The sequence below is a fragment of the Manihot esculenta genome, chromosome 5 (genome assembly GCF_001659605.2).
Source record: "Manihot esculenta cultivar AM560-2 chromosome 5, M.esculenta_v8, whole genome shotgun sequence".
Classification (NCBI taxonomy): Eukaryota; Viridiplantae; Streptophyta; class Magnoliopsida; order Malpighiales; family Euphorbiaceae; genus Manihot; species Manihot esculenta.
In genome coordinates this window covers 224,477-251,973 of record NC_035165.2, presented here as the reverse complement: position 1 = coordinate 251,973, position 27,497 = coordinate 224,477, and the positions used below count along the sequence as shown (strand labels likewise).

Sequence of the window (27,497 nt, the reverse complement as noted above, 5' to 3'; positions counted from 1 at the left end):
TTTAAAATAAATATTATCTATTTCGTTCCAGACTTAATAAATATTACCCAAATTCAACTGGGAAGAATTCGAGAATATACATAATAGAAAAAATAAAATAAAATCAGTCCATCCCTGCATGAACGCTGCTCCAACACGCACGTTCATCACAATCACATCTGCGGTGAATTGGCTGAGTAAGCATGCCTGGTTGGATGGATAGGCCCGCACGAAGAGCAGCACCACCAGCCAATATGGACCTATTCAGCCTTTTATTTATGCCGACCACGACTTTTAGCCTCGTGCCTTGTCTATTTTGCTTCTGTCTTACTCCTCAGTTTCCATGTGCTTAATATCTAAATAAATCCAAATGCCACATTCATATTCCTCCTTGTTTCTTTGAATTTTAATTTTCCCTTTCGACAGAGAGAGAGAGAGAGAGAGAGAGAGATGAATGTTGCACACGTTCCATTAACATGGCAAAAGACTAACGGCAACTAAATCAAGCAAAGAGCTTCAGGAGCTGGGCAACTTCACTAGACGCTGGCTTGCTTCGTGCATGGCTCAATTATTGGACTGATTTTGATACGTTTGGATAGTTTAAGGGCTGATCCAGATATATATTTTTTTTTATGGTTGAGCAATATTGTATACATATTCCAAAGTTCCGACTAATTCATAACATGTCGGCTGTCATATCTGTAGATGCATTTTAATAATGGACCAAGTTTATCTCTACATACAGAGCATTTCAACATTCCAAATCCTATACAGGAGGACCAAGAGAATTTTAATATCCTTTTCTTCAAAGCAATGAATAAAGAATCACCTAATGATCTAGCTGGCCATGTGCCCACGACCTATTCAATATTCATTCACAGCAATTCAATAAACCTAAATTAACTGCCTGGTCAATTCACATTGATCACGCTATATGCTCCCAGAAATAACAATTTTGCAGGAAACAACAGAACCACAAGCAAATGCATGTGTTGTGATGCAACAAGCCTGCTGAACCGTTTCAATGATTCCCTCCCAGTCTGTATGACGCCGGAGAAATTGAATTGGTTCTGTCCCATTTCCATAGATACCGCAGGCCTCTCCATGAGGACACCACCACTGATGCCATGTGTTGCCAGAAGGGACCACCAGAACTTGCGCCGGTGCTCTCTTCTCACTTTCCTTATGCGATTTAGTTCTTGCCGAATCACACTGCGAACAGACTTCAAGTAAGAATCCATATCGTGATCCCTTTGAATGGTTCCTTCAGAACCATACGCTGAGCGATCACTTAGAATCTCAAGTGGGTGTGGTGAGTTCAAGAACAAAGTCCGTGCAGTCCTGAGCAGATTCTCTGCTTCATTAGTGTCAGCCAGTGGACAGCTTAGGGTATATAGACCAGTGCCTGGTGGAAGGAGATGATGGTTAGGTGAGAATTTCTCATCTGGCTGTAGAATTAAAAGTTCCCCCATTGGAGCATATAGTAGCTTCTGCAGTAACAAGGCAGAACATTCAGTTGATACTTCATGGACAACTCCTACAAAGTTTATATTGGTTTAATAGTGGAAAGTACCTGGTTATTAAGACAAGGATGATTTCTGAAGTTCCCATTAACAGCCTTCAGAAGCTCTGCAACATGATTAGGGTAATTACAAGAGAAGGCTCGGGGCACAATGTCTCTGTGCATTGTAATTGCCTGCACATGACTTCGTGGCAGCCCAAGCTTACGAAGTAGATAGTCACCTCCACACATGATTGAAGGTGCACCAAATGTTATCACTGGAAGTAAGGACAAGGCTGGCACTTCTCCTTTTATCAGCAACATGAGATTTAAAAGTAGAGCCAAGCTCCCACCAAGAGAATGCCCTGTGAAACGAAGGGTCGCCTGTCTCCCATAAGACTTTAGATGAGCATGGACTTCAGGCAGCATCTGTTCATAAATGCCTTTCGCAGCCTCATAAATACCTCTATGCACAAGCACATCCAGTCCCTGGAACAAGAAGATAGAACATTTATTTAATCACATCCAGTCCCTGGATCGTCTACACAAGACAGCCTTCCCTTGATCTTTCACAAGACAATTTTATGTGAAATCACTCTTGAACATTTTGTAAAAAATCCATCACATTATGAAGTAGTCACAGATATAAATATCTTTAGAAAAATGTTAACCAGTATTTAGAAACTATAGAATGAATTTACCTCAAACTGAACAGGCTCGAAAAGTAGATTTGCTTGCCAAGATGCCAGTGACTCAGATCCCTGCAAAACAGAAATACAACGATGACTAAGAGTAACACAAGATACAGAAGAAACCAGTAATAAATAATAAAAAAGTAATCTGTGGTAAGTGGGAATCATAATTATCTATGAAACACCAAAAAGAAATTGTTGTATGGATATTACAAGCCACCTAACAACCTTAGCAGTATTAAGGGGAAAAACCAACTATTTAAAGAACTAATTGATTTTACCTGAATCACAAAGAATCTTGTACCCTGATCATCATCACATATAAACCAATCACATGGTGAAGAATGTGTTGAACTCAAATCATCTGCAACAGCCTGCTTTACTTCCTCTTTTGCAGCAACCACAGCTGTCACTGAGTCAGTGGTTGCCATGAGGGAAGCCACCTCTGCATTTAGCATATTGAGATTCTCATTTTCCCCATGGTCTCCTTCAGGCAAAGCTTTATCAGTCTTAGCTTTTGATGATTTGAATGGAAGTATGCTTTTGGTATGAGAGTGAAGATAAGAAGCTGCAGAGGCAGCTATCTGATAAGCAGTAGAGGCAGTTATGGGATGACCATTATTTTTCTGTTCTGTACACTTTGCCTCGTCTGCAAGCCCTTTCTCTGCTTCTTGACCTTCAGCTGACACCTGAACTTTTTCTGCTTTCATTGCCAATTCCCTTTTCTCTATTGACGAAGTCACAAAATGGAGGCCACGGTATTTCAAGAGATTTCCTGCCTGATTTACCATGGAAAAGTTTTCTTTCCAATTAATTCTAACTAATATTCAAATTGTAAGGAACATAGAATAAAAAACAATGAAACTAAGTTCTGTGAAGACAACAAATTATAGAATACAATCCTTGTAACAAGTTCAGTAATGAACAGCTAATTCAAGGGCATCAAAAACAGGACATCCTACAAAATCAAAAACCTGCCTAACATGATATCCATCCTTCTGGTTGAATCACGATAGCTGCTGCATTATTAGCGAATCAATTCAGGAGCTAAAGGAACTATGGTGCCTAAGACATCCATGGTAAAGACATGGTACAAAACCAAAAAATTTCCTCGCATTCCATTCCATTAAAGCAGAGGATAAAAGAAAAACAGCAAACTTGGAGGTCTCAATTGTTTTTCTGTTTACTAATTATTGAGCTCATCCTCACTAACAACCATATGATTCAGACTATCCCACAAGAACGATAATTGATTTAATCACTATCTAAAAAAGAAACGAGAATTTTAGCTAGATCTAAGAATGTATAAACCCATCAATCAAATGCCGAGCCATCCCACTCCCTTCCTAATCACCAAGATAAAATGAGTTCCAACAGATTTATTCATTTTAAACAGAAACAGAATATAAGAAACGTCAAACAAATGAATTTCTCAAAATAATTGATTGAAAAGAAAACAAACCAGCACAATTAGTACCTTGATTTTGGGTATGGAATAGGCCAAGCTTCCCAGATACGACATTTGCGAGTAAAGCTTGGCTTCAGCTAACGACACCTTCCGTAGCAACCTCGAAAACGAATCCCTATCAAATTCAGTTTGTTTTTCGTCATCATACTCAACTCTACAAACATCACACTCTTTCTCTTCCTCGTTATTAACGCCATCATTCAATGCAACATCATTTTCTTCAATTGATCCTTCACCGCCACTGCTCCTGTGTTCCTTCTCCTCCTCCTTCCAGAGCGACCTCACGTGCAGAATCTTCAACACCCAGTTCTCATTTTGCCCTTCGGACGAGCGCATTGATCTAGAGTCTGCATCCTCTCCAGCAGCGTTTCTCGTCTCTCCATTATCAACCAAGACGGCATCATCAACTGCTATCCCTTTATGCCTATTACTTTGACCGCCGCCGGGCCACAAAGACCGCAAAGGGTATCTAAAAGAAAACCTGGACGCGGCTTTCTGATGTGGCGCGGCAGCAACGGTGGTGGATTTCTCCCGAGCCACCGCACTCACCTGAGATGCGTTGGAACGGGCGTCCAAGGCCCCAGTGACTGAGATCGAGGGAGCAATACCGTGGATTCCTGTTTTTAAACAAAGAGTATCCATTTCCAAGAGGTCTGAGTAGTTAACAACGATCCTTTCTTCTTTGCTTGGTTTGCTTGGTTGATAAATTATATATATATATATGAATGTATATGGAAAGCCACGGAAAGGGGATGAGAGGGCTATTAAATAACGCCAGCGGACAACCCCCAAAGTTTAAGGAGCTTACGTGCACCCACAATCTTTTCAACTTTTCAAGATTTCTTCTTCTTTTTCTTCTGCTTCTTCTCCTTCTTCTTCTTGCTGTGTGTGTTGTATAAGATAAGAGCAAGAAACGTTTTGGAACGCGTTTGTAAACAAAACTGTTCACCAACCTGCACGCTCTTTTTAACTTCTTTTCTCTCCCTTAAAAAACAGCCCTTTTTTATTTTTATAGTTTTTTTTTTTTTTAAATTCCTATCTGATTTTTCTGCTTGACTAGATTTGGGCCAACGCCGATCCTTGAGTTCAAAAAGGGCCTGGTTAGGTTACCACTGCAGCTGCATCGGAGAGCCGACGTCGTTTTGGCAGCAGCATTCCTAATTGTGGGGCGTTTCGATTCCCTGTGTCAGGGACCGTGGTTTGCAGCTTGCAGCTTGAAGAAGCTTTGAACTAGTATGAAGACGCGTGTGATGAAGGGTCCCACTGCGAGGCAGAGATTGTCACGTCAGAAGATGCAGGTGAACTGCAAAACACAGCATGACTTGCAACTGACTGACGTGTGAGGAAAGGTCTCTGCCTTGTTTGTTTCCTTTGGGAAGAAAGATAGGAAGTTCCTCCCGGTTGTAGAGATAAGGCCTTACACGTCTCCGTAGATAAGTATTTATACGGACACCACCTGTCTTGCTTTCCATCATTTCTTTTATTTATTTGAATTGGTTAAAATTTTAGTTTGACAAAAGAAATTATTAATACAATCATGTTACTAGTTCTAATTTTTAAAAAAGTAATTAGCAAAAAAGAATGAGAAAACCGAGAATTTCGTGTGATAGATATTCTTATTAAAAGAAAAAAGGAGGAAAAATTTTCCTGCAGAGAGACTCATCCAAAGAGCAGAGTATCCACCAACACTCCTTTTCCCTTTCCGTTGATTCAATTTGTTTTCAAACTTCCCATTAATGTTAATTATTGATTTTGAAGTATTGGAATCCGATCATTCTGGGAACAACAATAAGGGTTTTTCTCTCAACTAACCATCATGGTTACACTTATCTTAGCTGATGAATGATTAATGTATAAGAATAGAGTTCAATTTTTTCCAGCTCCTCTCATCTCATTTAGTATTATAGATACATAATAAAAGGAAAATAACTCAATAGTTTAGATTTACATGATAAGAATTTTAGTATTAAGTCTCGTTTTGTACAAGAATTAATTAGAAAAAACAAAAAAGAATTATTAAATTTCATAAAAGATATAGAGATAAAAAGATTATATACCTTTTAATTGAAATCTCTATACAAATAACATGAATCTAATTAATAACCCACTTGTGAAGGAGTACATTAAAATCATAAAACGATACTTAGAAACTAAAAAAAACTCCTAAAACCACATTTAAATATATATATATATATCTGAATTGTAATTGCATTAATTGAACTGTCTATATATATATATATATAATTAATTCAAAACATGAATGTATATATATGATTAATTTAGTTTCGAATTGAAAATAATATTCAAATTAAGTCCTCTAATAATGCTGATTTTAGGATTTGAATCTAAAGTAAAGTTCAAATGAGATCAGCTCCACGCTACTGATCCAAATACGTTTTTTGTGATTATAAAGTAGTTTAATTAGTTATTTCCTTCTATTTGAATCTTTTGAATGAATAAAGTAGATGACACCATTTTGACTAGTTAACAGAAATATAGCCATAATTATCATAATATATATTTTTTACTATTAAAATAAAAGGATTTTGTTTGTGTAAATTAGGTAAGAGTTGGATGGACTAGGAAGAAGGACTCCAGAACTGGTAAAATAACTAAACAACCTAAACTAAAGCAAACATGTCAATTACGGATTAATTACCTTAGGATACGTAGAGTCTATAGATTTTACATAAAACGGTGACCGGCTCTATAATTTGACATACTATTTTTGAGTTCTCCTCTGTCACTTACTGGACTTTTCTGCTACCTTCACTGCTTTTCAGGTTTTATATCTATTTTTTGATATCAATATTACACGTAATGAGAAAAATGATGGCGTAATTTCTGCGTATTATTATTAGCTTATTTATTTTAGTTTGTATGAGTTTCTTGTGCTACCTCCAATATGTAACCAATTAAATAAGCATTTTTATACCGGCTTTAAGCAAGTTAATACGGAAGAGGTTATGACTTTCTGTTAACTCTTTACAGGCACATGTATAAAAAGGGGGGCTATCCATGGAAGACTTTTTCATACCTAATTCTCTAGGTATTTTTACTGAATCCCATATCACCTTGTGCAAGTTATTGGCTATATGACTTAGGTTAGATGCCGCCCTATTTCTGTACCGCAAATAAGCTAACATTTCCCTCTAGATTAATGTACGAGGAAGATGGGGTGTTGGGAACCATGGCTTAATCAAATCTTGCAGTGTGAATGAATGCCATATTAAATCGTAACTTTAGGTAATGTTACATATTTGGTAAAGCATGTTCAATCCAATTCATATCTAATTATAATGCAACAGAGCACTGATGAATGTGGATAGGGAGGGATTTAAGACCGTTATTCAATCGAACTAATTTGAACTGTGTAGACATTTATCACCTACTTTTTGTCTCTCATCCAATCATATCTACTTATAAGACATGTTTTATGTTGATTAAGAGATGTATGTATTTCGTTGCCCCGGTATCCATTTAAGATATGTCAATGTGGAACATCAGATAGAGAGATGTCAACCATCTCCATAAAAGCTTGCAAAATTTTAAAATTTGAATGAGAATGAAGCAATCAAAGCACAAAAGTCCCACGAAACATTTCAACTCCCAGGATTCAAGCAGCTGACCGTTAATGAATGAATGCATGCATTTAACTCTCAAGTGTTTTAAAAATAGTTATTAAAAAAAAATAAACTGTACACTGCTGTGAACTGGATTCCTTGTTGATTTCAGTTTCTACCTCCTAATACACTTCTAAGAGAAAGTTAATTTAAAACATGGAAAAATTATACCTCGACTCGGCCAAAAGGAGTTGCATTAATTTGTCCGCTGCTGCTACTTAACCAGGAAAGAGAACCAAAGCCTCGTGGCTTCCTGGATTTCTATATAATCTCGTGTTACAATGGAACATTTTGGAACCTAAGAAAAGAATATTACTAATATACCCTAGCCAAGAATTTCCTTGATCTTCGTCTTTTGGTCTTCAGTTAGTGATGTGGGGAAAAGAACCTCAAATGTGACATACAGATCACCTTTCTTTGTGCTAAAATGCAGTGGCATCCCTTCCCCTTTGAACTTCCTCACTTCTGTGGGCTTAGTTATTCCCTGTACAAGATTTACAAGTGTCATTGTTTTCTAGAATTACAATGACACGTCATTGTTGTCCTAAACTTCACTAAATTACAGAAATTTTATCGAGAATATGTTCCAAATTCACCTTTGTGCTAATGTCCAATAGATGTCCATCCAGGTGTTTAATGGTCTTCTCAAAACCTACAAGCGCTTGAACCTGAAAAAGAAAAAAGGTCAAGGACATTACTTACAGCTTTTGTCACAATATTTACACAACAAAAAGCAAAGAAGGTCACAAGAAATGTGCCATGTGCATGACATTTACCAGTCTAATGGTCACAGATGTGTGCAAGTCATTGCCTTCCCTTCTGAAGCGATCATGGGGTGCTGTACGAATACGGAACTGCCCAGATTGTGATGGTTATGATTCAATTAATTAGAAAAAAAACATGGTAACAACTAACAATTAGCAACTTCAAAAGTGATAGTTAAAGTCTAACCTTCAAATCTCCAGCCTCCCCATCTATTTTTGGCTCACCATCTTCGTAGAAAATCACCTCCTGCGACATTTCAAAATGCATTTATTTTAGATATCTGCAATGACAACAAAAGCGATGACACTCAAGCCACCATAACCAGTGCTCTCTTATAAATGTTCTTGGAAAAAAATCAGGCAACATAATATCTCTCAAGTCCACAGGTTCAAACTCTGTCATTTGGCACCAATAATATTTTTTTTTTCAGAAAATATATGTAAATACATACAGTGATGAGTTGGTATTATCCAAGCTCAGATGATTAAGGCTGTGATATCCTAACCAAATTGGCGGATGAGTTAACATAAAGGTTGGGAATGTAGCAAGTACTTTGTTAATTTGGAATTCATTTTTCAAGGGGAAAAGTTGCAAAATTTGCAGAGTTTCAATGGTGAGTTTTATATGGGGAAATGTGAATACAGCATAAAGCTGCATACCAAACATTTGACAACAATGTTGCAAACAGCAGCCAGAGAATATAGCTATTTATCTGAATTGCTCAGAGAGGCAAGCCACAAAAATTATTCATAAGCACTCCTAAACAAGGAAGCACACAAAAATACATCAGTGTACTAAAAATGAAAAATAGAAGCTATAAAAAACCAAACCCTTCACATCAACTCTAAGGGTCATTCACACACCATTTAACATGTGTCACAAACATTTCTAAGTAAGAAACTTTTACTATCACACAACATAAAAGATAAGACTTACATAGTAGATAGGTCAGCAATAGGTGTAAGACAGTAAACAGGTAATTCAAAAGGAAAAAGCAAAGGAATAACAATTTTCATATGTGTTGAGTGAGAAATGTCAAGTTCTCCATCACAATGTGATTATTAGCAAGTTAAATAAGATGGGATTGAAAGCTCACTTGTCCATCTTGCATGCCTTTCTCAATATCAACTGTAACAAAATATCCCTCCCGTTCATATTTGACATTTGGGCATTGGTCACAGACCTGAAAGAAAAAAATATAAATGTTGTAAGTCTAGAAATAATCCTGAGAATTAATGGCAGTTGGCACAGTGTTGGCAATAAACAAACGAACCCAAGCAAAAAGGTCAACATACTCTCACTAATGCAGCGAATGAGAACAAATTACTCCAAGGATCCAAGTAAATGTGGGAGTCAATTACAGATTTCCATATTTATTTATTTTTTCTTCTTATATGATAAAATGCATAGAGAAGTTTCATCAGATTATCAACAAATTTATTGAGGCATTATATACCTGCTCTGTCATCTGCTGAAACATCCCTGGACCAATTTGCCGATGATAGACTTGATTTCTGCAGTTACAGCGTCTTTTGCCAGGGGCTGGTTTTATAATATTTTTCTCCCTCCAAACCTGATGAATCCACGTGAATATTACACATCAACAGACAAAGCTAAAACAGATTACTTTCTGTTTTCCCCTAGTCAACTACTGAAATTGAAAAAGAAACACTTACACATGCATGCAATGACATATAATCAAAACTACGCATTTCAATATTTTTACTTAAGATTTTGATCCTCCTAGCTAGGTGACCATATCCTAAAAGCCCCCTAAAGTGAGCTTCTTCAGTTTGTAAATTGTAACTGGTTGTTCAATTGAGAGCTAGTCTTGGTGCAAGCATAAGATTGCTTCTCTATGACCAGAATGTCTTGAGTTCAAGTTGAGAAAACAGTGTTTTGAAACAGGAAAGAATTTAAAGGCACGCCTCAAACTCAAGGTTCATCAAGCTCCAAAGCTAACACCTTAAGCACCTAGGGTTGCCTTGTCCCAGGTTCAAGGCTCTAGGAAGGCACATCTTTATTTCAACCTTTGACAAGTACTTTCCTTGACCAAAAAACCCAAAACCTTCTTGACTTGAAATTTGCCAACCTATCAGAATTCAATATCGAGGACTAAGAAGTTTTCATACTTAATATCACTAGTGAATAGTGATAATGAGTCGCTTTTAATATCTTTTCTCATACATTGTTTTCAACATTCTCTTATAATCTTCCTCATCTAATTGTTTTTTGTACACCATTATTTCCATTTTATTTGAAATTATCCTTTTCAAGTACTATTGACAACGCTATACAAATATAAAAGTATTGGGATATTGCTTCTTTTTTTTTTTTTTCAAAAAAAGACATTAACACGCTATCTAAGTAATATCTTTCTTGATTATATGCCATATATGTCTAAAGAAAATGAAAAATTAGCATGTTATTTACGTCTTATGCTTCTTGGTTATGTAAAATTGCTTTTTTGCTAAATTTTATTTTTTATGAAAAATAATCAATAATAGATATCCTCTGATACTCACCTTCAGTGAACCACCCATGTATAAGTCTTCTAGTGTCGCTTCCAATTCGACAATTACATCATCACCCTTTACAATTGTCTCTTCCTCTTCCATTTCACCTCCTCCACTAAAGAAACTATAAAGCTCATTTTGTTAAAGTAACGAACTTTCAGTAACTTGTTACAAAAAGGACACCATGTTAAAATGAATATTAGATGGAATCATAATGCACGCAATAAAGACCCACAAATTCCCAGAGGAAAACATCTTTATCATATTGCTTATATACTTTTTGTGAACTTACAAAGAAATGTCTGATCAAAATGAGTAAGAACTACAAAGTGGATTAGGTGTGCATGACAGGAAATGAGTACATGAAAGTGTCCGTATTAAGCACATAGGCAGCGAAAAGTTTCACAAGTAAAAAAATGCATACTACAACGTTGTAACCTGAAGCTAAAGTTGGTAGGATTTCTTCACGAGACAAAATTATGTGGAGAAAGGAAGCATGCTGTAACAGTAGCTATACGCGGTAAAAAGTAGAAAATTACTCTCTGAAAATGTCGTTAATGTTCATCCCCATTCCTCCACCTCTCCCTCCACTAGCCATGTGTTGCTTAAGCCCTTCCTCCCCGTACTTGTCGTATATATCCCTCTTTTGGCTGTCTGATAACACCTCATACGCTAAAAAGAAAACGATGATTAACTTATACTAATCCTAAATTCATAATTACTGGTTAAAACTATTAAAATAAGTCATTATTACCATTATTTATCTCCGCAAATCGCTTATTGGCTTCTTCATTTCCCGGATTCTTGTCAGGATGGTACTTCAATGCCAACTTTCTATAAGCTCTCTTGATCTGTTCATCGGATGCGCTCCTCGGCACTTGCAATGTATCGTAATAGCTCTTCCTGCATTAGATAATTATTATTCAGCAAAAACACACTCAAAATGTTACTAATAGCTCGACTAAAGACATTTGCGTACCCTGCAATGGCGGCGAGGGCGTACGACAGAACGCATAATATAAACAGAAGTTTTGCTCTTCCAAGCGCCATTGAAGATTTAAATCAGGAGAGAGTTTGATCTCTCCAAATCTGAAAACCTAACTGGTTGTTAGATCTTTTTACAACTCCTTTACAGTTTCCGAGTTCCTAGATGAAACTTACTCTCTCTTGTTCCTGGCTTTGCAATTTCTGGGAGACTAGAGACCGTGAAAGAGGATGGCTGGCCACGGTAACGGAGTTAAGCACCAATACGGAAGGAACCGATGACTTGACCAATTTCAGTCACCACCTTTCCCACGTGTTATTGTTGAAACTAACCAATCACCGCAAGCTTGAGGTTCTCACGACCAATCAGTATTAGCCACGTAAGTAACCTCTTTAATTGGGGTTCTCTATTAATCGCTTATACTTACGATGTCGTATGCTTATGGTAAACATTACTCTGTCCTCTTTAAGTGGACTTTATATTGGACCGACCCAACCCACTAATCACTAACCCATAGTCTCGGGGTCAGAGCCTGCTAATCCAATCTGCTTCTCTCTTGCTGTAGGGGGTGGAAAATTTTACGACGAACTTTTTTTTTTAATCAAAATTTTATGACAAACTAATAACAGTATATTATAACATTTGATACGATATTAGATAAGTCAACCCTAATCTATTGACATGTGTCCACAATGATATATGTCGAACCAAAGCTGAGTCCATAAAAACTGTATAGTTAATCCACCTGACTCTTGGTTACAAATTAATAATTGGATAAATATGGCGAGATATACAATCCCATAACTTACTTTAATTTTCAGATTGATTCAATCAACAAGTCTCTTTAGCCTACTAATCTTAAATAGCTTATTGCAAATCATTAATAGCATTAGCCTACTTTTTTTACACAAGAAAGATCTATCAATTTCAGAGTAGCAGTTACGATTAACTTTGACATATTAGATCACTCTAGTTTGACAAATAAGCAAACTGTAAAGTTGCCATTATTATGAACATTTAAGATGGGCCGAGTTTTAGCCTTGCTAATACAAGTATGGTCTTAGCTCAGCCCATGTACAGTGGCCCATTCCTCATTTGAGCCACGAGCCCTCCCCTCCCCCACCCCAATTTTCATTTTATATGGTAAACCAACGTGGAACCTCCTTGCTTTTCAGAAGGATGGACCTCTTACAGCTCGCCACATCATCACAAACACGTCAAGGGAGCCCGTAATAATACCAAGGAGCAGGTAAATTATAAGTGATGCCAGGTCCACGATTCCCACAAATCAAATAATGCCACGTTAGAAAATTGACCGTAGAGCCTATGTTATAAACTGTACTGTTCTTCCTCTAACCTTTCGCATCTCAAAGTTCGACTCCTGGGAAGAAAGCAAAACAGGTGAAACAAAGATGGAGAAGTACCAGCAGATCTGGCTAGTCTTAGGTATCTTTATCCTGTTCGCTGTATCAGCCTTAGCTGACGACGTCGTTGTGCTAACAGAAGATAACTTCGAGAAGGAGGTCGGTCAAGACAGGGGCGCTCTCGTTGAATTCTACGCTCCTTGGTAAAAAAATTTCATCCATTCCGATTACATTTCTTCGTTTCTAATTTCTCTTGTTCAATTTGAGTCGATGTTAATGCCTTAATGGTTTGCGTATCGATAGTGATTAGTTGATCCATAGATCTTTCAATCAATGCGTTATAGTTAGTTCGTATTGATTTATCCATAGCCATGAAAAATCTAGGCATTTCAAATCATAATTTGCCCCTTTGATAAAGGAGAAACAGAGGGAGAAATAGCAACGGAATTATATAGATCGTCATTTAGGCAGCGTGATCTTATTGGTTTCTTGAGCTCTCTAATTCAACGTGTTTGTGAAATGGACTATGCTTAAATCACAAGGAGTGGTGATCGATAAGCGGGATTATGGGTAAGAAGATGTCGTTATCATGTGTTCCACTTTAGCTTTCTAAGGCCTATAGGATGTTGCTAACCGTGCTAAGTCGGCTTGTAGTGCGATATTTGCAATGCGCTGTGGATACTTCCACGATGTCCAGTTTGTCTTGGAGTTTTCCCATAATTTATCTACAATTTCAGTCAATAATTCTAATAACATGAAATTGAACAGTACTCCTCAAATCCCTAATTTTAACCACTATATGTTTATTATATCACATTAAAACAATAAATAGTTGATTGAATGTGGGATTATCTCTGAGTTGATAATTGATACCAGAAATACGTACTAGAAAAATTTATAAGCCTCTTAGTTTTATTAGATGGATTGCATAAGTGGGAGAGCTTTTGTTTTTTTTTCTAATAAAACATGCTATCTACATGCATATATTTTCTTAGCATTTTTTTTAAGAAAAAAGTGGTAAAAAAGACAGGCTGTAGCAAAATATTAGTTAGTAGTTGGAAGTTTAATTATCAATTCATACTATTACCAAGTGAAAGTTAAGCACAAATTATAATGCAGTAGTTAATTCATAATTTATAATGGACTACAAATTTGATAACTTATCATGGACTGCACTTGCACTTTTTTGGATGGAACAGGTGTGGGCATTGTAAAAAGCTTGCTCCTGAATATGAGAAACTTGGAACAAGCTTTAAGAAGGCAAAGTCCGTTTTGATTGGGAAGGTACACTCTATTATTGATACTTATTGATTTTTTCTTTCTTTGTCCAGGATGGTTTTACTATGCTTTTTCTGAGTATTGGCTTTTTATGTTATTATACCTTGATGGGAGCTTCGAAATTTGTACTTCCTTGTGACATGTTCTGGATGCTTGCAGGTAGATTGTGATGAGCATAAGAGCTTATGCAGTAAATATGGGGTTTCTGGATATCCAACAATTCAATGGTTTCCTAAAGGATCTCTGGAGCCCAAAAAGTGAGAAACTACATACGTGCTCATAATATATGTGAACACTTCAAAAGTCATTGCCTTTATTTCTATTTGCATGGAGCACATGAAAAGTTATTTGGTGGTATTCATAGGTATGAAGGGCCAAGGACAACAGAATTGCTTGCAGAGTTTGTGAATAATGAAGGAGGTAATAGTCTTTCTTCTAGTTGATTTATACAAATTTGTTAACCAAATACTTACAAAGTGGAAAATGAATTAGAAGTTCCTAATCAGATAAGTTGTTTACAGGGACCAATGTAAAGATAGCTACCATGGCATCCAATGTAGTGGTGCTGACGGCCGAAAATTTTAATGAGGTTGTCTTGGATGAAACCAAAGATGTTTTGGTTGAGTTTTATGCACCATGGTAAGCATGTGTGTCCTTTCGTACAATTGATATTCTTATTTGTGAAACATATATACAAGTTATTGTTTGATTCTTTTTTTTTTCCTATCTTAATTTTGGCTGTTTAGTTTGTAAGTTGATTTTCTATTTGTGCTTCTTCCAGGTGTGGCCATTGCAAAAATCTTGCTCCTGTATGTGATGCATCTTCTTGGTTTTCCTCAAACATCTTATAATTTAATTCATTATTATACCTTGTGCCACGAGTGATGGGTTTGTGTTTTTATTTGGGTGGGAGCGGGATCTACCCATCAAGGATTTACCCGTATTGGTTTTCTATTGGCAGACATATGAAAAGGTGGCCACAGTATTTAAATCAGAGGAACATGTAGTGATTGCCAATCTAGATGCTGACAGATATAGGGGCCTAGCTGATAAGTAAGGGCAAAAACAACTTATGAGCTCATTTAGCTAATGAAAAAGGATCTTAAAGTTTCTAGTCTCTATTAAATAAGAATCTGTTTTAACGATCTGTGTCATATGCAGGTTTGGAATAAGTGGATTCCCAACTCTTAAATTCTTTCCAAAAGGCAACAAAGCTGGGGAAGAATATGAGGGTGATAGAGATTTAGAAGACTTTGTCAATTTCATCAATGAAAAGTGTGGAACCAGTCGTGATGGAAAGGGACAACTTACTTCAAAAGTTAGTTACTAAACTTAAGACTGGAAATTGAACTTCTTGTTGTTGTTTACTTAATTATTTAATCTTTTGTTCTTTGACAGGCTGGTATAGTTGAATCTTTGGATGCCTTAGTAAAAGAGTTTGTTGCTGCCAGTAATGATGAAAAGAAAGCAGTGGTTTCTCGGATAGAAGAGGAAGTTGAGAAACTTGAGGGTTCCACTGCAAGGTACCTTTGTAGGATAAATGGTTCTTTTTAAGTTTAATTATTTTCAATTAATCAATACATATTCTTATGCTGTCATAAACTTCAGTTTAATGCATATTATGCTTATAGTTATGATAGGTTTTGTGCATTTGAATTTTCTTATTAAAGTTCTTCTGAACTAAGAATATGATCACATATATTCCCGGTTTTGTTAGGCACGGAAAGATTTATTTGAAAGCTGCTAAGAACAGTATGGCCAAAGGTCCTGATTATGCCAAAAATGAAATTGAGCGGCTGCAGCGCTTGCTTGACAAGGTAATATAAATGGATTGAATTGTCCCAGTTGAAGCATATTTTGAATTAGAAGTTTATCCGTAACACTTCTTTAGTGAAATCTTCCAACATTTTGAGATGACAGCACTGAGCTTTTTTCTTTTCTTTTTTTTTTTTTTTGGGGGGGCGGTGGGGTTGAATCTCTAATTGAGAATGGAGATGACAATTAATCTTACAATATTCTTTTTGGTGATTTCAATTAAATAGATGTCTTTTTGATTTGGGCTTTGATATCTTTATCAGACAGTACAAGTGAAGAAATTTTGAATTTAAGAAGCATGTAATAGTTGTGCTGACCGATTGTTCATCTGTTGTTATGCAGTCAATCAGCCCAGCCAAGGCAGATGAATTCACTCTTAAGAAGAATATCCTGTCAACATTTGCTTGATCTTGTGGACTATTTCATTTTAGTTATAAATACTTTTGGGGTTAGTCATCATTGGGTTTTGTGGCGATTGGTTCCTTGCACCAGAATATCAAAAAGAGAAAGAAGTTATGCCCACATCAAATGTTCACTTAGAAATTCATAGGGGGAAGGTTACTTCTCGCTCTTGCGGTAGCAAAAACCATTTTGAGAACCTCTAGCGAGTGGAGTTATTTTATGTTTCCTTTATATATTTACTTATATGAACAATGACAGTAGATTTAATTTCTGAGATGAAATTAGAGAAGCTAGTCTTACTACTTAAACGTTGTTAATCTACAACCGGATGAGTTTTTCTTTAATTGTTGCATCTTGCATGAAATGTATGGGTAAGCTATTTCGTGAATCGTGAGCCCTTCCCTGCCCCTACCCTCTTGCCATTGGTCACAGCCCTCTTATGCTTGCCGACGCTTTTTATTTTTTGGCATGTTTTTCTCTCATGGCGGTCTAGGCACAAAATATTTTAGGATAAATTATTATCATTTCAATGGCTTGATATGAACTCCACTGTGGAATTAATTACTAGGAATTGAAACGTGATGGCTATGTTGTGGGGTTTTAGTTCAGAACCGCGGCTAATTCCTTTGGTGCCATAGAGCGAAACCATATACACTCGCTGCATAAGATGCATACTGATTAGCATGGTGGTAGACAAACAAATGTACTTAAGGATGAAGCTCGTAAAGAGTGACATTGAAAAGCTGCGATTTTTATCTAATAGCCAGATTATCAGAATATCAAATCTTTATACATCCGAGAGAGAGCGATAAAAACTGAAAGACGAGTAGGTAGATAAACAATACTGGCTGATACTTATTAGACCGTGATGCCAGCTCCTAAATTCTCAGCATGTCACCAAAACCTCCAATCCATTTCAGAACTAAGAGAGAATATGTAAGTTTATCAAAAAAAAAAAAAAAGAGAATATGTAAGTAGTCCTAAATGTGCATTCTGATTAACAAAGATCACTAAACTTTGCTCAGATTTGGCCACCAATATCAAGAGATGGATTGATTAAGCAGGCGACAATATATAGTCATATCCTCAAAACCTCCTTATGGGTGCATGAAATGGCCAGGATTAGGACTGTATAGGCATGCAATAGGAAGAAAAAAAAAAAAAACACTCACAAAGGGAGTGATCTCAATGAAAAGGAAAAAAAAATAAAAATAAAAACTGTTGGGTCAGGCAAATTGCTCGAACTGCTGCAGACTATAGCAATCTTACAAGATATGGTCAGGTTCAGTTTGATAATATCCAAAAGTGTTTAACCACCAGATTCATCCCCTTTTACATTCATATTCAACACTCTGCATGATTTTCCATCATTTAATTCAGGTCCCGGGGCAATCCTAGAAGAACACTCCTCAATCTGATAATCTCTCTCATCAACTAAAGACTTCATATATGAGCACGGCCGCTCATCCACTTCTATATTAGATGCAGGCTCCTGCCCTGAACCAAAAGGCAATTCAAAAGATGATCCAGGAGGCTGTGTCCTCATCTGCACAGATCTCAAGAGTGCAGCCCTCCTCAAGTCAGCTGAGTGGCAAATGTCACTAGGTGATGATGGAAACCGGCCCTCTGAATCTGAACCTCGTTGGCGAGGTTGTGAGCAAGTGACACTAGTGGCAGTGTAGCCATGTGCTGGGTATGAGCTGGTAGAAGAAGCAGGAGAGAACCCACCAAATGACCTTTGGTACCTATAAGGAGAAACTGGACTGGTGGGCAGGCTCTCAGGTTGTGATGAGCAAGTATTTATGGGGGTCTCACAAAATCTAGAGTCATCCGAATCTTCTGACATTGGTGAATATTGCAAGGACATATCATCCCTGAAATAATAAATTTGTGAAAACAAAACGGAAATGAGCATTGAACAAAAAGAATTGAAGCTTTCAGAGAACTATCACAATGAGGTGCTTACCAAAATGCAATTGTACAATTTAAGACCAATGGGTTGGGTCTAGGCAAGTTTGTTCCTAAGACTAATAACCTTTAGAACAATCATATTTACCAAAAAGAATGTTGAGTCATGCTTACAATTGGTGCCAAAATTTATGACAGAGAACTATCAGCATGGACACATATACGAGTGCACATATACAAAGCTGAGGCACATTTTATGACTTCTCAATTTTATTAAGATCTTTTTGTTTGCAATTCAATCAGCAATAGTTTTCCCACTGTGGAAAGAAAAGAATGGTTTTGGTTAGTCAATATTCATAGTACAGATGCTACTAATTTCTAGCAAGAAGAAAATAAGACAAAATAGAAGTTAATATAGATTGAGGGCAAAATTTTCACATCAGATTAAAAGCCAGTGTGTATTCAGATGGCAACATCTTGTTTGAGCTATATATATATTGAAAACAACATGAAAACAATTTTCCTAGTTGTCAAATTAATTCATTAATCCCTTGTTTGTGATCAAGAAAATTTGCAAGAGTTCAATTCAATGATTTCTTTTTTGTTAATTTCATGTTTGGAATAAGACAATTCAGTTCTCTTTTAACTTAAAAAATTCATTTTAAAATAAGTAAAAAATCATGCATAATTGTGTAAGAATTTGAATTGAATTCTTTTTCTTTTAAATGACCTGTTCCAAGCGAAGAGCAAATAAAATATACGTGAGCAACTAGCCCCTCAGACTACATTTTGCTTGCAGCACACAGCAAAATGATGTACTGAGCACGGGAATTTCCTAAGACTACATTTAACATTCTAATGTAAAAGACATCAAACCCACATTTCAACAATTTGAACTTTGAAGCCTTTCTCTGACTTCAAAGGTTTGCTTGATTTAAGCAAGCATAGATAATTTGCAAAATACTAGGATTCTAATGGTTCACTGCAAACCTTGTCTTGATACCTATGGTGATTATGCAAGCAGTAAACTCACTACGCTCCGCTTTGTGATGGAAACTGCATTCCTGATGAGGATTGGACAAGACCCAGACGAGTAAACTATTACCCACATTATGCTATCATAATCAGATCGCTGTTCCTTTCATCATAGGAAGATATGTGAAAGTAGCTCTTACAGTGATGAGATATACAGTACAACATGGAGTCCACTGGTCACTGATGGGAGCACTAACAATCCAAGTGCTCTGTATCCATCACATAATTGATGAGATAGCCCATGATTCAAATCCAACGATTACAATTGTGCAGCTGTGCTTCAAATTACAACACTACAAATTAATATATGCTTTCCAATAACGCCTCCAAATATTCCTACTTCCAGAAAATATTTGGCCACTAATTAATCCAAGTACATTGCATAGCATGATTCACCGATTAATAGAATAAACTTCTAATATAGGAGAAGTGCAGAAGGTTATAAAACCGAAAAGAATACAAAAACTCAAGCAGTTATCTTCGAGTGTAAACCAAGAAATTCACCTGGCATAGAACATTCCTTCAGACCTTGCTGGAGATTCCATAAGATTTTCAGAAAGTGTTTCTCCAACAGTTAACCCATTTAAGCTAGATGCCATTATCTGCAGAAAACAAAAAAATTTCGAGAAATTAAAGACCTAACTAAAAATAAGCATGCAAAATACACTTGATAATTAAATGTTCATCTGCTTGAGATAACCATCCCCAGAAAAACTTCATTACTTATTTTCGTAGCCAGTTGATAAAGAAACAAAACAAACAAGCTATTGTGTCTTTCAGGAAACAAACTTCATAACGAGACACAATAAAGTAAATTCCCATAAACCAACAGACGAGCATTTGAAGAAAAGCCAGTTCAAGTATCGCGACTAGTGCCAAAAAAGGCCATCTGCGAAAAAACAACTGAGAAATGCGAAAGAGAATGCCACAGAATGGAAGAATATCACTACAAATGGAAACACTCATGCAAAATTTCTTTTAAAGGACAAACCTCGCTGAGGTAACGCTTGTGAGAATGAAGATTGTCGAGATAGACCTCGTCTTCGGGATCTCTACTTCGCTTCCCATTGGGCGAAGCCGTCGGGGTGGATGTTGATGCCGGTGGGGTGGAGGTCGAATCGGAGCCCATGGGTACTTTCTCATAATCCCATTTGATTAAATTTGATAAAATTACAATAGAAAAAGTGAATTCCCAGTTCTTGCAAATTGGGAATTTAGGAGCAGGAAATGTTCTTCTGCTGCCGTTGGTTTCTGTCGTGTAGGATGCGAAAAAGCCACTGCTTTGGCTCAGAGCGATCGCTACAACTGAGACGTTCGTTTTCCCCTGAAACTCTGAAAAGATAAAAAGTACACAGACAACCAGTTCTCGGCACGTGCTTGAGAGGGGCATTTAAGTGATTTCACTATTTTGGGTAACGTTTAGTTTAGTTTTCTTTTGTGCATTAAATTATTAAATTAATAGTTAGTTTTTAAGTTTAATATTAGAAGCTTATATATTGATTTTATGTATTTTAAAAATTTTAATATAAATTATTAATTTTGGTGCACGTTATTTTTTAATTGGATAATTAAATTAATCTGATAAACTTAGTAAATTTGACAAAAGATCATTTATTTTCAATTTAATTCAGTTAATAGTTTTTAATTTTATTATCAATTAATATACACTTTTTATTAATTAATTATATTTTATTAGTAATCTTTTATTAAAAACTATCATATAAATATGTATTTTTATAATGTTAATTGACTTGATTATTACTAATAAATAAATAATCCAATATTTGATATCTATACTTTTTCTACTTGTTATTACAATTTTTTAAGAAAAAGAAACAAAGATAATATAATAAATCTAAAATTAATGGTAGAAAAGATAAGTCATAGGTTAAAATGAATTGCAAAATTGCAAAAATATGTTTTTACAAAGGAGAGTTTTTTTTTAATTATTATTTTAAGTATCCAGTAGATTTTGATTATTATTTAGATATTTAATAAATTAATATAAAATAATAAAGATTAAAATTCACGTCTAAAATTTATTTTTTATATATAACATGCTAACTTGAATTTAGATATTAATTTCTAAAATTATACAATAAAAAAAATTTAAACTGCAAAATTAGAGGCCTTCTCATTAAAGGTATTTTTGATATTTTTTAACTGTTAATACTAAATAAATACAAGTACATTTAACACAATTAAAATTAGTGGACGTTTTGATAAGTTTAGGAAAATAAGAAATTTTGATTTATGAATAATAATATTAGTTAGGGATGATTTTGTAATTCATCCAAAATATATGTGCAGTTGCAAATACAGCCGGATACGGTATACAACTGAAGCCTTCACTCTCCTCACCTGCTTCACTGCTGCTCATTCCCGCCCCTCTGCCGTCTATCTCCCACACCCCTCGCCTCTATTCTCAGTCCTGGGCAGAGATGACCACCAGCTTCGCAGCAAACGTAGAGATATCGCGTGTTTTTGCAGCCTCGATCAGACCCTCTTTTGTAAAACCCAGACCCAGCCCACCACCTATACTTGGTTGCACATTTAACAGCTTATCCTATAGATTTCCGCTTCTCTCTGCCGCCACTAGCAAGGGCGGCGTATTTTCCATGTCCCAGGGAACTAACAGTATTATCGCTGATGAGGCTGGAGGCCTCACTTATAAGGACGCTGGTGTTGATATAGATGCTGGGTCTGAGCTTGTTAGGAGAATTGCAAAGATGGCACCTGGAATTGGAGGATTTGGAGGTCTTTTCCCTCTGGGTAATGATTTGCCGTTATCTTTTTTTGATTTATTCTTTCATGGCGTTCAATTCTTTAAGGCAGCTTTTATTAATGAATTGTGGTTATGGCTACTCTAGCAATTGTGTATTGTTACAATCTTCAAAAAAAAAAAAAAAAATCTTTAGTTAAAAGCGCCTGAATTTGCTTTTTATTGCCTGTTTTTTTTTTTTTTTTTTTTTTGGTAGTATTTGTTTGACAAATTATTCGGGAAACATTTGATCGAAGCTATTCTCAGTAAGTCAAAACTTAGGATACTTGTAACTAAAGATAGTGTAATTAAACTTAAGGAAACTTTTGAGGGGGAGGATGGGATTAATTGCTGGTGATTATTATCTTAGTTTGGATACTTCTTAAGACTGGTTTATCTTTTGGTTTTTGCTGGCTGAGACAGCTTCATTGTTATGCTAATCATGGCATTACGAACAGGTGATTCCTACCTTGTTGCTGGCACAGATGGTGTGGGAACTAAACTTAAACTTGCATTTGAAACTGGAATCCATGAAACTATTGGGATTGATCTGGTAACTTTTAAATTGGATATTATTATATGTTCATTGTTTCTAGTGATCTCATTTCTAATTCATTTCCATTACAGGTTGCCATGAGTGTCAATGACATTATTACTTCTGGTGCAAAACCACTCTTTTTCTTGGATTATTTTGCTACAAGCCACCTTGATGTTGACCTTGCTGAGAAGGTATGGAACATGGCTTGTGCATATGGTTTATTTGGGTTACATAGTGCGCATGGTTATATATATATATATATATATGAAAAAGCAAACTGTAGCTGACTTAAATTTTCTTTACATTCTGTTTAGGTTATAAAAGGCATTGTTGATGGCTGCCAACAATCTGACTGCACTCTTTTAGGGGGAGAGGTATACTGAAAATTTTCTCTTTACTTCGTACTAGTTGAATATTGATTGATGCTACTCTTCAATAATTTATGTCGTGCAGAACCTTTTACATTTGATACATGTAGATCACATTTGTAATTTTTATTGCAAATGGAAAGAGAGATGAACCTTGGATTGTCATGCAAATAGACATTGATATTGCCATGTTCCTGCAATCTGTAAAATGGACCTACAGAGGCATGACTTAAAGTGAATTTCTCCACATAGAAAGCTATTCTTGTTTCTTCTTCCCTTCCTTTTTTTCTATATATGCACTTAAAATTTATCTCAAAAAATTATATATTTTTTCACATTAATGGTTTATGAATTACTTTCAGACCGCGGAGATGCCAGATTTCTATGCAGATGGCGAGTATGATCTTAGTGGTTTTGCAGTTGGCATAGTTAAAAAGGACTCGGTAATTGATGGGAAAAACATTAAGGTTGGGGACGTTCTCATTGGTTTGCCATCTAGTGGGGTCCATTCTAATGGCTTCTCTCTTGTAAGAAGGTTTGAAAACATCATCTAATTTGGATGTTGGATGAATGTTTACTTCACTTTGAAGTTTTGTTACTCTCAAATACTATTCCTTTTCATGGATATATGCATGTTTTTTGTAGGATTTTGGCTCGAAGTGGCCTTTCCTTGACGGACAAACTTCCTGGTGAAGGCATTACATTAGGAGAAGCTCTTATGGCCCCAACTGTGATATATGTCAAGCAGGTTAACTGTCAAGCATTTCACATTATTATGGGCAATGTTATCATATTCACAAGATTCTAGGTTATGTTTAAAGTAATTATTTTCTTTTCTGAGCAGGTGCTAGACATAATTAGCAAGGGAGGTGTAAAGGGCATAGCCCACATCACTGGAGGTGGTTTTACAGATAACATACCTCGAGTTTTTCCAGAAGGTCTTGGAGCTGTTATTTATGATAACTCCTGGGAAGTCCCAGCTGTCTTCAAATGGCTGCAAGAGGTAAATGCACTTTACATGGAATCCTTGGTTATGATATTAGTTTCAATTACCATTGCAATAATTTGCATTTTCACTTTTTGTATAGAAGACCTTATTATGTAGTTTTTATATTAATTTTATTTTTATGGATAAGGGTTATCAAAAGAATAGCGTTTATAGCTTACAATTTCCTGCATGTGTTATGAGAACATTATAGGATATAAATTTTCTAATTGTTTATTTTTTCGGCATCAGGCTGCAAGAATAGAAGAGGCTGAGATGAGGCGGACTTTTAACATGGGTATTGGCATGGTTCTAATCGTATCAGAGGAAGCATCCCGTGTAATACTTGAGGATGGACATTATACAGCACATCGCATTGGTGAAGTTGTAATGGGTGAAGGGGTGAGCTATCATTAGTTTTGACCTGTTCTATTCTGAGTGTGTTTCCTGAGATGAGAAATATGGCGAATTGTAATTTTCTGAATGTAACTTGAAATGTTGCATCTTGATTTTGGTCTATGGCTATCTTTCCCATCAGAGTTTTTCATTATAAGGCAACTTTTGGAACATTACCTCAAAAGAAGTGAACTGGAGTTGAAAAGTTGAGAGAAACTGAGTGCCGCCCCCCACTCTTTTCCTTCTGAATGCGTTTTTTGTGGTAAGCAGCCAAACTCCAGCAATTAGCGGCGGTATTATCGTCAGCGGTACGAGTTTTATATCCGAGTAAAACTGTTTACTTGTTTCTAGTCTCTATTTCCTGAATGTAATTCTATCAAAAGGTTCCTGAATGTGAGCGCGGCCATGGGTCCAGGCCTCCATCTGAACTCTTATTTATTTTGGGATAAAAAGTTAACACAGCTCATTGACAATAATATACAACATATAAGCATTTATTAAAATTAATATATTCTTTTTTATTTAAATATTATATTATCAAAATTATTCAATAAATTTATATTATATAATAATAAATTAAAATAATGTAAAAAAAAAAAAGTCCGCATAGAGAAACTAGATTGCCTCGCTCTCCTTAAATGAACTGAGGTCCTTATTGGGTCTAGGACACGAATGGTTTATCAGATAGAGCTTACTGACTTGGAGGCTCTCTGAATGGGTGACAAACGCACTCTATCCTCTACTGGAGGTCTCCTAAGAAGTGAAGCCATCATATTCCTTCCATTCCCTTTGAATTTCACGTTGAATGGTCTGAATCTGAAAATGCTGCAATTACTGTGGATTGCTGGTTGTCCCCATTGAAATTTGCTGCCCTTCTTCTTGAATTTGCGCCCCTGTTTAGTGCAATATTTGCTCATGACAGTGAATATTTTGTAATCCTTTGCTTCGAATGGTATCATTTTTCTGACGCTTCAATTCACTCCTAAGCTGAAAAACATGCTGCCCACTTCCCAAGCTCTGGAGAAGGAAATTGAGAAACTGGCGACGATGTTTCTTGATGGATATCGTAGTGGGGGAACAACTATACATCACCTTGTGGCTTGTAGCCTTTGCCTCGCGGGCTCTCAAGTTGGTAGCCGAAAATGATGAGGCAGGAATGTTTTCCTTGTAAGTATCTCACTGAGGGCTCTTGTCTGTATATTGAGTCCGTGCAACAGGAAAAGAACAAGCATGAACTATAAAGTATGCCACAACAGACGCCAAAGCCCTTACAGTTAATGGTAATATTGGTTAACTTCTTATTACGTAAGAATAGCATTTATCCAAACAATTCCCTTCTCCTGGTCTGACCGACTCAAAAGTGATTTGATTTCTGCATTTGCTGCGATTGAGCTGGCTCTCGAGCTTCTTCTTCTTCTTCATCTTCTTTCTTTACCTCACCTGCCCATGATGAACGACCGAGCTTTGTCTTCACATTCAACGGTTCATCTCTTCTCTCCCAAGCCCAACCCAACGGCTCTTTTAAAACAGCGAAGGGTAATCCACATTGGATTATTGCATTTATCTCCCTTACTTGTCATTGACCCACTTTGTTTTCTGTAAATAAAATAAAAATCCTCCAAATTATATTGATTATCAGGGCTCCAGAGACACTACCATGATGTTCTCTCTCTCTATATATATAGACTGTTCACATTACAAGTTTTGTCTTATGTGTGTAGGACGAAATGTGCAAAACATGGCAGACAAAGAAAAAGGTTGATGGCTACCGGGTCTTGGATACCCAAGTTATGACCGAGTCCACACTGGAAGGCCAGGTCATAACCCATCAAAACCCAATACATAGGTCTGTACATCAAAACCCAATACACAGGTCTGTTCTCCGGTATGCAGTCTAGGCCTCGCTCGGACAGGACAGATAGGGCAGGGCTCAGACCCAAATGAAGGAGGTTTGGTCTAATCGACTTGATGGATCTATGGAGCAACAGACCCCTAAATATCTGGGATCATATCCACATGGCGCCGTAGGGAATTAAATAGCCGTCTGACAATGAAAAAGGACACAGTATGCCTGTACGTATAACTCCACGTGACAATGACAGAGCGTACAGGCGTAAGATAGCGATTATACGTCATTAGAGAATAAAAGGAAAAAAGATAAAAGAAGAAAGGCATGAACTAACCAAACCAAACTTACCAAACTACATCTGAAACCTACCCTTTATTAGATCTTAGGACATCAATTGGTGCCGTCTATGGAAATGAAGGAAATCTTCGTCACCGGAGTTCTAATCCTCATCACACCCGCTGAGATCCACATGGCCAATCATGGCGAAAATTATACCGAAAAGATCCCAAATGATCTGAGCTCTGCTCAGGATGGACTACAATTCTCATTCTCTAACCCTACCGCCCCATTGAATTAATTACTTGTGTTGTTTAACCCTTCTACAAGCTCGGCATGGACCATATACCCCGAACAACCCTATCTGACTAAGAGCTGTAGAACATGGCTCTCCAGCTACAAAATACTGCTCACTAGCTAGGCCAGATGTTATAGTAGAGAGGACTCAGCACTTCGTTGAGTGTACCACCCATAACCGAAGGGTTCACGTCAATGAACCCCAACCTACCTTAAACCATCAAATCCCTCAACAGAGCAACAGGAGGATGGGTGATTGAGATGGAGAAGCCAGTAGAAGGAACAAGCCCATGGCCAGAGCAAGAGGCACCTAGTAAGGGAGCTTATCGAGAATGACGGGGTTGAAAGCTATTTCTCCAAACTAGTAGAGAGGTCGGAGAGCGAGGAGCTAGAAAGAGACTACCACCTGGAGAAGAGGCCCAGGAGAGAGGAGGCAGATGTGAATCAAAAGTTAGAAAGGTTGAAAGAGCAACTGCTGGTAGAGTTAGGGGCATGAGACAACAACAGTCTCTTGTTGCCAACCTCATCCCCATTTGCAAGATGGATACAGCAAGAAACTATCCCCAAGAAGTTCATGATGCTGACGATGGCCGCCTATGATGGGACGAGGAATTCTTAGGAGCACGTCTTGAACTATAAGATGTTCATGGAGCTGCAAACCCACTCAGATGCCTTGATGTGCAAAGTTTTTCTCAC

The 27,497-nt window shown here is 36.7% G+C and overlaps 5 protein-coding genes across 5 annotated transcripts; 2 read left to right on the top strand and 3 right to left on the bottom strand.

Annotated features, from left to right (window-relative positions):
* Positions 1-643: 643 nt before the first annotated feature.
* On the bottom strand, positions 644-4,983 carry LOC110615879 (phospholipase A1 PLIP2, chloroplastic). Its single transcript, XM_021758065.2, has 5 exons — positions 3,650-4,983; positions 2,454-2,951; positions 2,182-2,241; positions 1,553-1,969; positions 644-1,469 (listed from the first exon to the last, which is right to left on the bottom strand). The coding sequence occupies exons 1-5, from the start codon at positions 4,280-4,282 to the stop codon at positions 891-893; spliced, it is 2,187 nt and encodes a 728-aa protein (XP_021613757.1). The 5' UTR covers positions 4,283-4,983; the 3' UTR covers positions 644-890.
* A 2,282-nt stretch (positions 4,984-7,265) lies between these two features.
* On the bottom strand, positions 7,266-11,816 carry LOC110614343 (dnaJ protein ERDJ3B). The gene is made up of 10 exons (XM_021755861.2): positions 11,524-11,816; positions 11,299-11,447; positions 11,084-11,216; positions 10,554-10,668; positions 9,485-9,601; positions 9,125-9,211; positions 8,215-8,274; positions 8,040-8,117; positions 7,860-7,931; positions 7,266-7,747 (listed from the first exon to the last, which is right to left on the bottom strand). The coding sequence occupies exons 1-10, from the start codon at positions 11,592-11,594 to the stop codon at positions 7,589-7,591; spliced, it is 1,041 nt and encodes a 346-aa protein (XP_021611553.1). The 5' UTR covers positions 11,595-11,816; the 3' UTR covers positions 7,266-7,588.
* A 1,062-nt stretch (positions 11,817-12,878) lies between these two features.
* LOC110614747 (probable protein disulfide-isomerase A6) lies at positions 12,879-16,732 on the top strand. Its single transcript, XM_021756398.2, has 11 exons — positions 12,879-13,096; positions 14,093-14,177; positions 14,331-14,428; positions 14,536-14,591; positions 14,693-14,810; positions 14,953-14,980; positions 15,133-15,224; positions 15,333-15,489; positions 15,570-15,694; positions 15,889-15,988; positions 16,329-16,732. The coding sequence occupies exons 1-11, from the start codon at positions 12,942-12,944 to the stop codon at positions 16,392-16,394; spliced, it is 1,080 nt and encodes a 359-aa protein (XP_021612090.1). The 5' UTR covers positions 12,879-12,941; the 3' UTR covers positions 16,395-16,732.
* A 393-nt stretch (positions 16,733-17,125) lies between these two features.
* On the bottom strand, positions 17,126-20,736 carry LOC110614748. The gene is made up of 3 exons (XM_021756399.2): positions 20,323-20,736; positions 19,836-19,933; positions 17,126-18,262 (listed from the first exon to the last, which is right to left on the bottom strand). The coding sequence occupies exons 1-3, from the start codon at positions 20,719-20,721 to the stop codon at positions 17,698-17,700; spliced, it is 1,062 nt and encodes a 353-aa protein (XP_021612091.2). The 5' UTR covers positions 20,722-20,736; the 3' UTR covers positions 17,126-17,697.
* A 915-nt stretch (positions 20,737-21,651) lies between these two features.
* LOC110614746 (phosphoribosylformylglycinamidine cyclo-ligase, chloroplastic/mitochondrial) lies at positions 21,652-24,530 on the top strand. Its single transcript, XM_021756397.2, has 8 exons — positions 21,652-22,103; positions 22,551-22,645; positions 22,720-22,821; positions 22,945-23,004; positions 23,361-23,533; positions 23,644-23,746; positions 23,843-24,001; positions 24,236-24,530. The coding sequence occupies exons 1-8, from the start codon at positions 21,773-21,775 to the stop codon at positions 24,398-24,400; spliced, it is 1,188 nt and encodes a 395-aa protein (XP_021612089.1). The 5' UTR covers positions 21,652-21,772; the 3' UTR covers positions 24,401-24,530.
* Positions 24,531-27,497: the final 2,967 nt, after the last annotated feature.